Raw genomic sequence first — 12,502 nt, forward strand, 5'->3', positions numbered from 1 at the left:
TTACAAAAATGTTAGCCCCCTGTTAGGTCCCCTAAAACTACTAACCAAATAAATGTTTTTTCTATAATCAGTTTATGTTGTCATTCCTTTTTTGAATCGACAAGAAGCGCGAAAATGCGACGCAAAGTCGACGCTGTTGCGGCGGATAAAGTGATTCCTAGGATCACTCGGTTCGATCAATCTTGCGTTAAAGCAAGATATAGTTAGCTCCCAAATCCGTTCTTATGCAGTTTCCCCACTTCGTAAACAACTAGTTACTGCGACGGTTTGTGGCGGCAAATAACACGGTTTAATATTTATTATTATTGTATTGGCCCATAGAGAATACTGTGTTGCTGTGCTTATTGTATGGGGTGGGGTATGGTGGTGTTGGGGATTGTGGTGTTTATTGTATGTATTGATACACACTTACACTACACACGAAGTAAACTGTTATATTCTGATAAATCCATGGTGTGGGCATTTCTGTGCCAATATTTTGACGTTATCCTTAGTGTTTATTACGTCATAAACAGTGACGTAAAAAAGGACTGGAATTTAAACAGATTGCTTCAAGCTTGCTGTAATTAAAAATATGTTACTGGGCTGTGTATTATTGGCTAAACGTCTCTGAAATCTATGTATCTACTATTGTATTTATATATATACCGTCTACTATTGCCTGTCTATTTAAGTAAAATAGGGCTGGGACACCGCGCTGGGCCGACACAACACGTGTCATTGTACCTTTTGGGTTTTAAGTCTATTATATATTGTCTACCGTCTACTGTTGCCTATCTATATACAGTCTACTGTTGTCTTACTTAATGGCCGATGTTGAGTCCTTTAAATAAATGGGGTTGTCATTGCGGCGGATAAGAGGGTTGCATGGGGTGTCGGACGTTTTTGCATACATGATGTGCGTATTAATCCTCAATCATTGGCTTTTTTTTTTTTATGCGTTCGGTACCGATTTTTACGTAATTTTTTGTCTTTTTTTACCCGTTCACGCTTTTTCATTTTATTTTTACGTTCACGTTGCGCGGAGCTCCGTTTTCGTTTTTGTTTTAATTTTTTCTTTTTTTTCTTCGCAAAAATGCCAATGAAGGAGAATTGATTTCGTACAGATGTTCTGCGTGTTCGTAATCTCTATGCAACCTCTACTCCAATGATGTGGCAGTAACCCTGGGAGCCCAACTAAATATTGGGCTTCTGGAAGCCAACTAACTCTGGGGCTTCATAATACTTAACACTGGAAGCCAACTAACTTTGGGGCTTTCTAATACTAACACTGGAAGCCAACTAACTTTGGGGCTTCATAATACTTCACACTGGAAGCCCAACTAACTTTTGGGGCTTCATAATACTTTCACACTGGAAGCCAACTAACTTTGGGGCTTTATAATACTTAACACTGGAAGCCAACTAACTTTGGGGCTTTCTAATACTTAACACTGGGAGCCCAACTAACTTTGGGGCTTCATAATACTTAACACTGGGAGCCCAACTAACTTTGGGGCTTCATAATACTTAACACTGGGAGCCCAACTAACTTTGGGGCTTCATAATACTTAACACTGGGAGCCCAACTAACTTTGGGGCTTCATAATACTTAACACTGGAAGCCCAACTAACTTTGGGGCTTCATAATACCTAACACTGGGAGCCCAACTAACTTTGGGGCTTCATAATACTTAACACTGGGAGCCCAACTAACTTTGGGGCTTCATAATACTTAACACTGGGAGCCCAACTAACTTTGGGGCTTCATAATACTTAACACTGGGAGCCAACACTGAAGCCAACTAACTTTGGGGCTTTATAATACTTAACACTGGGAGCCCAACTAACTTTGGGGCTTCATAATACTTAACACTGGAAGCCCAACTAACTTTGGGGCTTTATAATACCTAACACTGGGAGCCCAACTAACTTTGGGGCTTCATAATACTTAATCCTGGAAGCCCAACTAACTTTGGGGCTTTATAATACCTAACACTGGAAGCCCAACTAACTTCGGGGCTTCATAATACTTAACACTGGAAGCCAACTAACTTTGGGGCTTCATAATACTTAACACTGGGAGCCCAACTAAATATTGGGGCTTCATAATACTTAACTCTGGAAGCCCAACTAACTATTGGGGCTCTAGCATGTCCAACCATGGTGACTCAGAATATACAGTTCTACACTTCACTTTACACCAAAACAATCACATACAAACATATAAACAAATGTGATGCGAATGGTTAGGTGCTACAGCTCACCCCTTCTATATTTTTATATCTTAATTCATTGGATCAGCCAATGCCAGGTCAGAAGTGTGTGCCGTGTCCAATTTCTTGTGTCCTGTGTCCAATTTCTCACAGTACGCCTCTTAACGCGGTAAGCCACGTATAACGATGGTGTGTTGGGAGGTGTAAGTTCAGTTTATGAGACGGTCAGTCCAGGTTGCAGTTCTTGATTGTGTGTTGTGCGTGTTTCGCGGTCTCGTTACGCGCTTCGAAAACCGTTGGGTGGCGTCGATCGCTGCCTAGCGTGCCTTGATCTTTTAAAACAAGATCAAGGCCCAGGTATAACTAGGGCTACTGGCGAGAGGTCCTGGTAAAAAAAACCTCAACGACCACAAGCGAAGCAGCCTCCTGGGCGTGGTTGGAATCTTCGTGTAAAATAATTAAACTAATATTAAATGAATCTTTTGGTAATGACTTTATTGTACCAATGTTTATTCTGTTGTAAACCTCAATATCATTTGTTGATGACCTGGTGTTATGGCAGATAAAATGTTAGTGCATTAAACGTTTTTATCAGGAAGATCATTTATTAAATGGAACAACAGAATTTATTATATATCGCTGCTCGTTTTCAAGCTATATTGTAATATAGTAGGGTGATGGGGGAAGATGGGACACCCTTTAGCACATAACATCAAAATATGCTGATCGTGTTTCAAACAATTAACAAGGATACTCCTAACATAAATAAACCTTCCCAACACGTTGTATATCGCAGTATCCATGCCTGGTCAAAACACTAATATGACTAAAATTAATTATAAATTCACATATATAGTAATTGCATTTTCATTTCAAAATAAAAGAGCAGGGGTTGCAAGCAATTAAACCAATAAAGAATATAAACTGCATGAAAAAAACACTCGCTGTCCCAAAACTTAAAACAATCACTTATAGAACCAATGGTTAGCCAACGCTAACATGCACCAAACAAGTAGCAATTCTTGCAAGTAATTTAACATCACATCCCTCATTCAAGCATTAAGATATCTGGGTATATTTTCAACCTCTGGATCTTACTGGATTAAAAGGCACTTATCGAAGACGACTTTGAGATCCTCGCTCGACTTTGAGATCCTGGCTGTCAATCTGTGAAAATAAAAATCATTCTTTATAAAAAAACATATAAAAAAAATCTTATAAAAAAAATCTATTTGTTTGTTAATTTTCTTGTTAATTTTCATGTGTATGTAAATTTTATCTTTAGTATAGTACTGTGGGGTGAGATGGGACACCTTTAGCAAATCCTATTTAAGTATCTTCTAAAAAAATACTGGGGGTCTTGAAAGTGTGTTTAAACAATTAACAACGGTCTATGGGAGTAGTGAATGAATGAAAGAATGAAACTTACTTTATCCTCGCGTGGCCGGAAAACGACAGTCGTTATAACACGGGTGTGCACCTCGCGCCAGCTTACGAGTTACCAAGTATGTTACTTTGAGATCACTGGGAGCCCAACTAACTTTGGGGCTTTATAATACTTAAATACCCCACATACGCCCACAATGGTAGCAGCGACGAGCCTTGAACCCATTACCTCTGGGTTAGAGGCAGGCGCGCTAACCACTACGCCACGGCGCCGAACAGAAAAGGTGTCCCATCTTTCCCTACCCTCACTTCAGATAAAATTAAAAAGTAATACTGTACATCGAAGAAGACGTAAGAAACCTGCAACAAATAGAGTCCTGTTACGAGGTGAGAGTTAAGTGTACATGACTTTAACTTTACCCTAACATGGGTGTTCTGTTTCTTACACCTCGTGCCAGATAGCTTACGAGTTACTAAGCATGTTACCCTACTACAAGGGCACATACGCCCACATTAGTAGCGGGGAAGGGCCTTGAACGCATTACCTCCAGATCCTAGGCGTGCGCGCTAACCAACTGTGCTACGGCGCCGGACTATAAATAGAATTATAATATTAAAACAGTAAGTAGAATGCAAGTTGCAACAAAGCGATAAAACGCGCTATTGATAAAAGGCGTGCAAAAGAGCCAGTTAATATATCGTAGCTAAGTGTGGATCGAAATATAAGTTAAAAGCGTATAGCTGTTTCACTAAACAAATAAAGCCTACCATGACTAATACAGCTTATAAATGAATGTTTCATTTTAACGTAATACAGTAGGCTGGGGGGAGATGGGACACTTTTTCATTCATTTTTTTGTCGGATTTGATAGGTAACAATGGGCATTCAAAGATTTATCAAACGGTATCCGCATTACTTCCATAGACCGTTGTTATTTGTTTGAAAAAAGATCGGGGTATTTAAATATCAATAATTATTTTAAGTGTCCCATCTTCTCCCATCCCACTATATTTAATCTCTTGGACTCCTAACTGCAATTTGTTGAAAATTAAGATCAATTTGTCCGGCGATCAGCGTAAATGGAACAAGACAAAGGGTCGTCAGGTCTACTTTTCGACCAATTGTTAGTCACATTTTTAATTAAAATTAAGCCAAAAAATGAACTGTTGTTACCCTGCCATGGGAGGATAAATAATTTGAATTTATTGTTTTTTTTTTAATTTACAACTTATTTATAATAATATATAGTAATAACAAAGCAATATATTTAAATTATTGTCATGTTTAATACAGGAACGTGTTGGTGCATTGGTATATTAACTATATATACACTGCATGTTACAATCGATATTACGTTTAATAAGCTTTTACGTTTTAGTTATGTCACCGCTTTCCACAAAATTGAAAGTTGATTCGCAAATTCATTTTCGTTTTGTCTCCGATTTAAAATATCGATCAAATGGAAAATAGATCAATTCACATCAGCGAACATTTAGGTTGAATTGCGCCAATACCGCGTGTTTGCACCTGGTTGACCAGATTTCAGGTTACACAATTTAGTAGAAACGGATTGCGGCGTAAAAGGAGAGCCCTTAGGCAATGACAGTCACAAGTGTTATAATGTTTCAGTTGTGAAGAAGTCCAGACCCTAAACAAAATGTATTCGTTTCAAGCTAGATCTGGTGAATCAAAACGAATAGATATAAGTATGAGGTTTCAGGTGACGTTATTGTAGTTTTGAATGTTTTATTTTAGACAGCAAGCGGTTTATATTGTATGGCATCAACTAGAGCATGTTTTTAAACGTAGACGTGTTTTAAAAACTGTCGTTTTGACGCTATATCATGTCTTTCTGTTTTAAGGATTTTTTTCTGTTTTTTTTTTTAATTTTCGCAATAGTGTTAGCACATAAGCCCAAATTTCCTGATCGTGTTTTAAACAATTAACAACGCTATTTTAAAGTCGCGATACGGTTATATAAATCTGTAAATATTCTTTGTTTACTACTAAATGAAACCACTCTACTATATTATCATAATAGACTTACTGAGTTAGTTTATCTTAATCAAGTCTGTTTAAAAATGTCAAGTGATTCACCCGGGATAAGACTGCCTTCTGCGCCTGCCGAGCGCATTGCTGATAACCATGTTGTTTACAGGAGAGGAAACACACGCGTACATGTGCAGTAAGTTGATTATCGTTCAGCGGCTCATCTGGTATAAAAAATGTAGTGTATTTACGTTATGCCATTACGTAGTAGAAGTTAAAAACGGTCTATGGGAGTCGTGAGGATACGGTCATATAATTCTTTGAATGTTCTTTATTTACTACCAAATTGGGACGGGAAAATAAAGTCAAGAGATGTCCCATTTTACCCCACTCTACTAAACATATTTTCCACAGGACATATGATGCACAGCAAGCGGAAGATATTATTAAAGCTAAAAGCAACGTCTTTCTTAAAAGTGGGGTGTCGTCGTTTTTCTCAGGAATCCTTGCGATGATAATTGTAGTCGTCACTCTTGTTATAAAGCTATCAGAAGCTATTACCACACGAGTAAGTGATATTAAAATGGTACATCCACGGTAATTTGTAAGCAGGCACGATGTGTATGAAACAGAACATTCGTGTTATAACTAAGGTCGCTATGTGAGGTTAAATAAGTTATATTCATTTATTTAAATTGCTGTAATAAAAAAAACCTACTTTCTAAAATTCTTAGATAACAACGAACGACGTTGATACTTATATGATCATGTTGTATGGGATTTGCATTCTGTGGACATTGTATTATAACGTCTTATCAAGCTTGTGTGGGGGCGTGTTTTCACGAATTGCTAAGACCAACCAATCTACGAATCGATGGCTAAAAGGTAGTGTGTGGTTGAGGTCAAATCAAAATCTCCTAATTCAATTACCCTTACTTTGTTGTGGGTATGCTTTCAACTTAAACCCATTTTCCCCCTGTGGAAAAGCTAACGAAAAATCGATTGTAACGGACTCGACCGCCGATTAATCCATTAAATTTGTGGTTCTTGTTTTGGCAGCTGTTGGAAAGTGCGAACTTGTGTTATGACTTAGCTTAGGATTTAAAGCAGCAGAAATATTTAGACAACACATAGATTTTTTGTTGTTTTATCACAAAAAATACGGTTCGCGACTTAATATGCATTGAATGTAGTAAATTCCGAAAGCCATTTATTTATATAATGTTAGACATTTATAGATATTTCTTACAACTTGTATTCACGTCTAGTGGGCGGATACGTAACACACGTGCAGTGAACTGATCAATTACCAGGCTTCTTACAACATATATTTATCGGCAGGGGTTATCATAATATTCGGAACCGCTATTGTACTGAAGGATAGCATGGAGTTTTTATCTCACACAGTAGATGACAGCGAAGAATGCGAAGCCCATTATTTATCAGCGGTCATATCGGCGTTGCATCTCTTCTTTATTTTGAACCAGAGTGTGTTTATATTCAGATACACGAAACTATTCATTCCAAACAACTTTTTGCTCCCCAGGTGAGGGTTAAAAATAGTTTTGTAATAAGGTAGGGTGGGGGAAGATGGGACACCTTTTCGTTTAGTTTTCTCTTTTCATTTGGCTGTAAACAAAGAACATTCAATGAATTATAAAACCGTATCTTCACGACTTCCACAGACCGTTGATAATTGTTTAAAACACGATCAGGCTATTTTGATATTAGGTGTTAAAGGTGTCCCATCTTCCCCCACAGTTTGATATCACATATAATTATTTATTCTACAGAACCGGTATAATGTTTATAATAGCTACCAACCTCTCAACGTGGATTGAATCTGTCGTGACAGAAACAGTCGTAGCGTTGAATCCATCTACTATACATGACGTTATTATTCGCGAAGTACATTTAAAATGAAGCACTGAAATAATAATTATCAATATAAAGGAAACATCTTTAACACACAAACGCACGTCCCACTTTACCCGCACTGCTATATATATAACATACATAATCTTTATTTCAATATTCGTCTGCCTTTTGACAATACCGAAAAACAGTTTATTTTTCAAAGTTGGTTTGTCAGTAAAAAACATTTTCGTATATATAGTACCGTGGGGGGGAAGATGGGACACCTTTAACACATGATATCCAAATGTCCTGATCGTTTATACGGTTTTGTAATTCTTTGAATGTACTTTGTTTAATACCAAATGAAAATAGAAAATAAAACAAAAAGGTGTCCCATCTTCCTCCGCCCCACTATAGATAATTTATTTTTGTGCCTAATTTTAAATCCACTTATAACGATCATTAACGTCAAATAATGCGGTAAATTTTCGTAACATTAGATATGACGTAACAGGCTTAACTTGTCAACTTCGGTTTTGTGTTTTAAATTAAAAACATTTGTCATCACAGAAAATGATTTTGGTTTTTAAACCAAAAGGCTTGAAATAAAAATAGTGTCATACAAATAGTAGGGATGGTTTATGTCTTTATTTTGTTTTATTTTATTTTCCCATTTGGTAGAAAACAAAGAATATTTACAGAATTATAAAACCGTATTCTCACGACTCTAAAATAGCATTTGTCAAAACACGATCAGAAAATATGGGATTTAGTTGCTAACGGTATCCCATCTTACCCCACAGTTTGATATCACATATAATTATTATTTCTACAGAACCGGTATAATGTTTATAATAGCTACCAACCTCTCAACGTGGATTGAATCTGTCGTGACAGAAACAGTCGTAGCGTTGAATCCATCATCTGCCGGCCATCGTTCCAAAGGTGAGCTATTTAAAGGAAATATTTACTGTGGGGTAAGATGAGACGGGAAGGTTGATTTGAACATTTAACACATTGTATCATATATAGTACTTGGAGGGTAAGATGGGATACCGTTAGCACCTAAATACCATATTTACTGTTCGTGTTTTGAGCAATTATCAACCTTTTTTTGAGTCGTGGGACTATGGGCATATATTTTTGTAAATATTCTTTGTTTACAACCAAATGAGGTGATAAAAGAGAATGAAACATGTATTACCTTACCCCAACCATATTTAGAAACCTCCACAACGTCTCACGTCCCAACTTATGTTGAATCCAATATAAGTGATTACGGATCTGGAGTTACTTATCCTCACACAACAGGTGGGAACAATGTATTTTAAACTTGCCGACTTGAACTGAAGATACACTAAATTAAGTAAAACAAAATGATTTATAAATGAATTAAACCTGTTTATCTTTGCATGGCGGGGTAACGACAGTCGTTATAACACGGGTGTTCTGTTTCATACATGTATACACCTCGTGTCAGTTTACAAGTTACCAAGTATGTAACTTTGTGGGACATTAAGATTGATTTGGCCGGTAAATCTGTTTGGTGTATTTAGCACTGTAATAAGTTCCGCGAATCTGACCCTGATCTGGTGCTCATATAGCAGGACGATTCTTGTGCAAAGAAATATCGTAAGGTTCTTGGTGGTGCTACGAAAACGTAACGGACAAAAAACCAATGTTCAATCACTAGTTTAAAAGATATTTATTTGAGTGAAATCGTCAGTGCCCTGTTCAAGTAGTATGAACTAATTTTTTGTTCGTTTTTAGCCATGGTCGCAGTCGACTAACTTTTGTATAATAAAATATTTATATTTCTCCCATGGCATTGTCAGTCGACTATTTAAAAAAAATAAACTATTTTTTGTTTATTTTTTGTTTATGTTTAGCCATGGTCGCAGTCGACACTGATTCGTGTAGTTGTCATTCATCTTTATGCAACACCGTTCACGTTGCCGAGAAGTTTATGTTCCCATTCCTGGTTGAGTTCAGTCTTGTAGCGTCTTGTATGCTGTACGTTACATGGAGGAACATCGGGAGGCTTCCTCCACCATACGAAGGGGTTGTGAAACCGAGTTACCAACTATTCGGGTCATATTTCGGTGAGTACGATACCAAACTAATTGTCGTATGTGTCCTTGAGCAAGACACTTAACGGACATTGCTTCTTTTTCGTGGTAAAAATTACGAGAAAAATTATCAAAAAAATAAAAAACGAAAAAAAAATCGGGTGAGTGAATTCCAGCGAATGATTTAGGAACGCTATGAAGTGACCTCGGTTTGCGACGATGAATCAAAACTAAAGTAAACACAACTTAAATTATTGATATTGTTTGTACATTTCTGGGAAATTTACTCGAGTTTCGTCTGAATATTTATTTTCAAAACTTTGTCAACAAACCGGGTATTTCCAAGTATCGCTGTCGATTTATATTAGGGTGGGGTAAGATGAGACATGTTTAATTCTGCATCCTATTAGTTAGTAAACAGAGTATATTTACAGAGTTGTATAACCGTATCCCCACGCCTCTAAACGAGCGTTGTTAATTGTTGAAAATACGATACAACAAGATAAAATTAAGGTGCTAACGCCATTCCGTATTACCCCATGCAGCGCTATATATGTTATACTATATTTCTACATATTATATGTACTATATGTATTAAAATATACACTTTACATTTCCACTGAAACAGGTGTAAGCTTGGGTTCGATTGCATCGTTCGCAACAGTCATTGTCATAATCGTCCTCGCTACAAGAACCTCACCTGTTGAACTGAAACATCGAAGTTATTATATATATATGGGAATATAATATCCCATATATATACTTGTTGAATATAATGTCCCATATATATACTTGTTGAATATAATGTCCCATATATATATACTTGTTGAATATAATATCCCATATATATATACTTGTTGAATATAATGTCCCATATATATACTTGTTGAATATAATGTCCCATATATATATATACTTGTTGAATATAATGTCCCATATATATATACTTGTTGAATAGAATGTCCCATATATATACTTGTTGAATATAATGTCCCATATATAACAGTATACACTGAGCAAAGAGATTAAAACCATTGGTTTGAGAGTGTTTTATAATTATCGCTATCTCACTTTTGACGTCATATGGGAAAGTTGGAAGACGTATTTATGTAACTATGACGTCATCATTGAAATTGTACAGCTCGTTGCTAAGTGATTTGGTGCGGACACTAAATAATAAGACGCGATTATACGGTTAATTGATTACATATTACAGGTTGCAGTCGAGATATGCATGATACTGGCTTGTTTGGTTGGCTTCTATATCTTTTATATCAATGAACGTCCAGTGGTGATGGAGTCCTCAGCCCTCCTTGATGAAGTTCTTCTATTGATTTGTATCCTTGGTCCTCTGGTGTCCAACTGTTTCTCCTTGCTCGCTGTGATTGCTGGAACCGATAATAAAACGGATGAGCGCTGGGTCATGACGTTGATTTATCCAATTTGCGACACATTCCAATGTCTATTACAGGTACAAGTTGTTGTGTTTAAAATATTGTTAATTTCTAGACGACTGGTGACTCATGGCTGCGACCATTCTGGGCGTATGTGTCCTTGGTCAAGACACCTTTAACAATAATTGCTTCAACTCAACTCAGTAGTCACTAATGAGTTGTCCAAATTAACAAAAAATCTAAATAATTACAAACGTGGTAACTCGTAAGCGGGTACGAGGTGTATGAAACGGAACACCTGTGTTATAACGACTCGTTGCCCCGCCATACGAGGATAAACAAGTTACATTCATTTAGCTTTTTATTAATGAGATTACATTTGCCAAGGTGGTTTTGATTCTGTTTGGTCTTCAACGTGAACCTGAAACAACAGATCTTGCGAAGGAAACGGTGGAAGAGATTAAAAAAAGGTAATGACGTTGTATATATTACTGTTGGACACGATGGGATACGTTGTATATATTACTGTTGGGTAAGATGGGACATATGTATAACTTTAACAAAATATTTTTTTATAAAAAACTAAAAAAAATATTTTTCTTTTTCTTTTTTTTTTATAAAACACTTTATTTATTTTTTTTATAGTTTTCAAGAAGCAAATCAATGCAGTGACGACGAAGACCTGGAACCCGGGGACGAAATGCAACATATAGCTCACACATACTTGAGGAGTCACCATAACTCTATTAACTATGTCTTGTCAGCTTTGTTTCATCAGCAACCTCCAACCAATAACGGGATCTCACAAAACAACCCACTCACAAGGGTGCCAAGCAGAATCTCGATTTCACGAAATGTCAATATTGGTGAAGTTTCAGTCGATTCGCCAAATACTGAACGTCCACTGCCCCAAATCACGGCCAACGGAGTTGTTGCCGCCGAATCTCAGTCAGAAAACAATCACGACGAAATTGACAATCGAAAATCGATCATTAAAATCGTCTCGCAATCCAAAGTTTCCCATCCGCGAGGTGGCAGGCTTGTGCTACGTGACGTCAGCATGTTTCTTCTTATAACAAACGCGGCATTCGGTGCGAGTTAGGCTAGCGTGCGGTCGTGTTTTGCAAGATGGGCGAAAAGGCTAGTTTCGCTAGGGTGGTGAGCACCCAAAAGAACAATCTGTTTAAACGACCCAATTGTTTGAACTTTAAGGCAGAAAAACAAATCAAACGCTATGAGGTAATTGAATTATTAAAGAAAATTGGGTTTGAAAAAAGCAAAATTGTGGGAATTGCCGAAATGAAAGGGACAAAAATTGATATTACCTGCAGCTCAAGGCCTAATGTTCTGGAACTCAGGGAAAAGCTGGCAAATATTGAAAATATTCGTAACTTGTATCTGTATGAGTCGGACCATGTCAATGTCGTTTTGGGTTGGGTTCCAATACCATTCCCCGACTCAGCAATTTTAAACTTTCTACAAACCAACCATGGAAATGTGGACAAACTCGTACAAAGAACTGACAAGGATGGACTCAAAACTGGAGTAAGAATAGCGGTAATGAAAAAAGAGGACCTTGAAAAGCAGCCAATACCAAGCTATATATCTATC

At 37.0% G+C, this 12,502-nt stretch overlaps 2 protein-coding genes across 2 annotated transcripts; both read left to right on the top strand.

The window, feature by feature from the left end:
- Nucleotides 1–5,362: 5,362 nt before the first annotated feature.
- Nucleotides 5,363–9,583, top strand: LOC100175638 (proton channel OTOP2-like). Its single transcript, XM_026837489.1, has 7 exons — nt 5,363–5,767; nt 5,986–6,139; nt 6,306–6,456; nt 6,913–7,117; nt 7,365–7,450; nt 8,350–8,373; nt 9,318–9,583. Exons 1-7 carry the CDS (start codon nt 5,664–5,666, stop codon nt 9,581–9,583), a joined length of 990 nt encoding a protein of 329 aa, XP_026693290.1. The 5' UTR covers nt 5,363–5,663.
- A 938-nt stretch (nt 9,584–10,521) lies between these two features.
- Nucleotides 10,522–11,993, top strand: LOC113474864. Its single transcript, XM_026837618.1, has 3 exons — nt 10,522–10,968; nt 11,279–11,361; nt 11,537–11,993. The coding sequence occupies exons 1-3, from the start codon at nt 10,732–10,734 to the stop codon at nt 11,991–11,993; spliced, it is 777 nt and encodes a 258-aa protein (XP_026693419.1). The 5' UTR covers nt 10,522–10,731.
- The last annotated feature ends 509 nt before the right edge of the window (nt 11,994–12,502 follow it).

Source organism: Ciona intestinalis, chromosome 14 (assembly GCF_000224145.3).
Source record: "Ciona intestinalis chromosome 14, KH, whole genome shotgun sequence".
NCBI classification, from domain to species: Eukaryota; Metazoa; Chordata; class Ascidiacea; order Phlebobranchia; family Cionidae; genus Ciona; species Ciona intestinalis.

Coding starts and splice junctions, on each gene's coding strand:
- LOC113474864 (XM_026837618.1), top strand. CDS start 10,732: ATGATACTGGCTTGTTTGGTTGGCTTCTATATCTTTTATATCAATGAA. Junction 10,969..11,278: donor CATTCCAATGTCTATTACAG/GTACAAGTTGTT, acceptor ACATTTGCCAAG/GTGGTTTTGATTCTGTTTGG. Junction 11,362..11,536: donor GTGGAAGAGATTAAAAAAAG/GTAATGACGTTG, acceptor TTTTTTTTATAG/TTTTCAAGAAGCAAATCAAT.
- LOC100175638 (XM_026837489.1), top strand. CDS start 5,664: ATGTCAAGTGATTCACCCGGGATAAGACTGCCTTCTGCGCCTGCCGAG. Junction 7,451..8,349: donor AGTCGTAGCGTTGAATCCAT/CTACTATACATG, acceptor CGTTGAATCCAT/CATCTGCCGGCCATCGTTCC. Junction 8,374..9,317: donor TGCCGGCCATCGTTCCAAAG/GTGAGCTATTTA, acceptor GTTTATGTTTAG/CCATGGTCGCAGTCGACACT.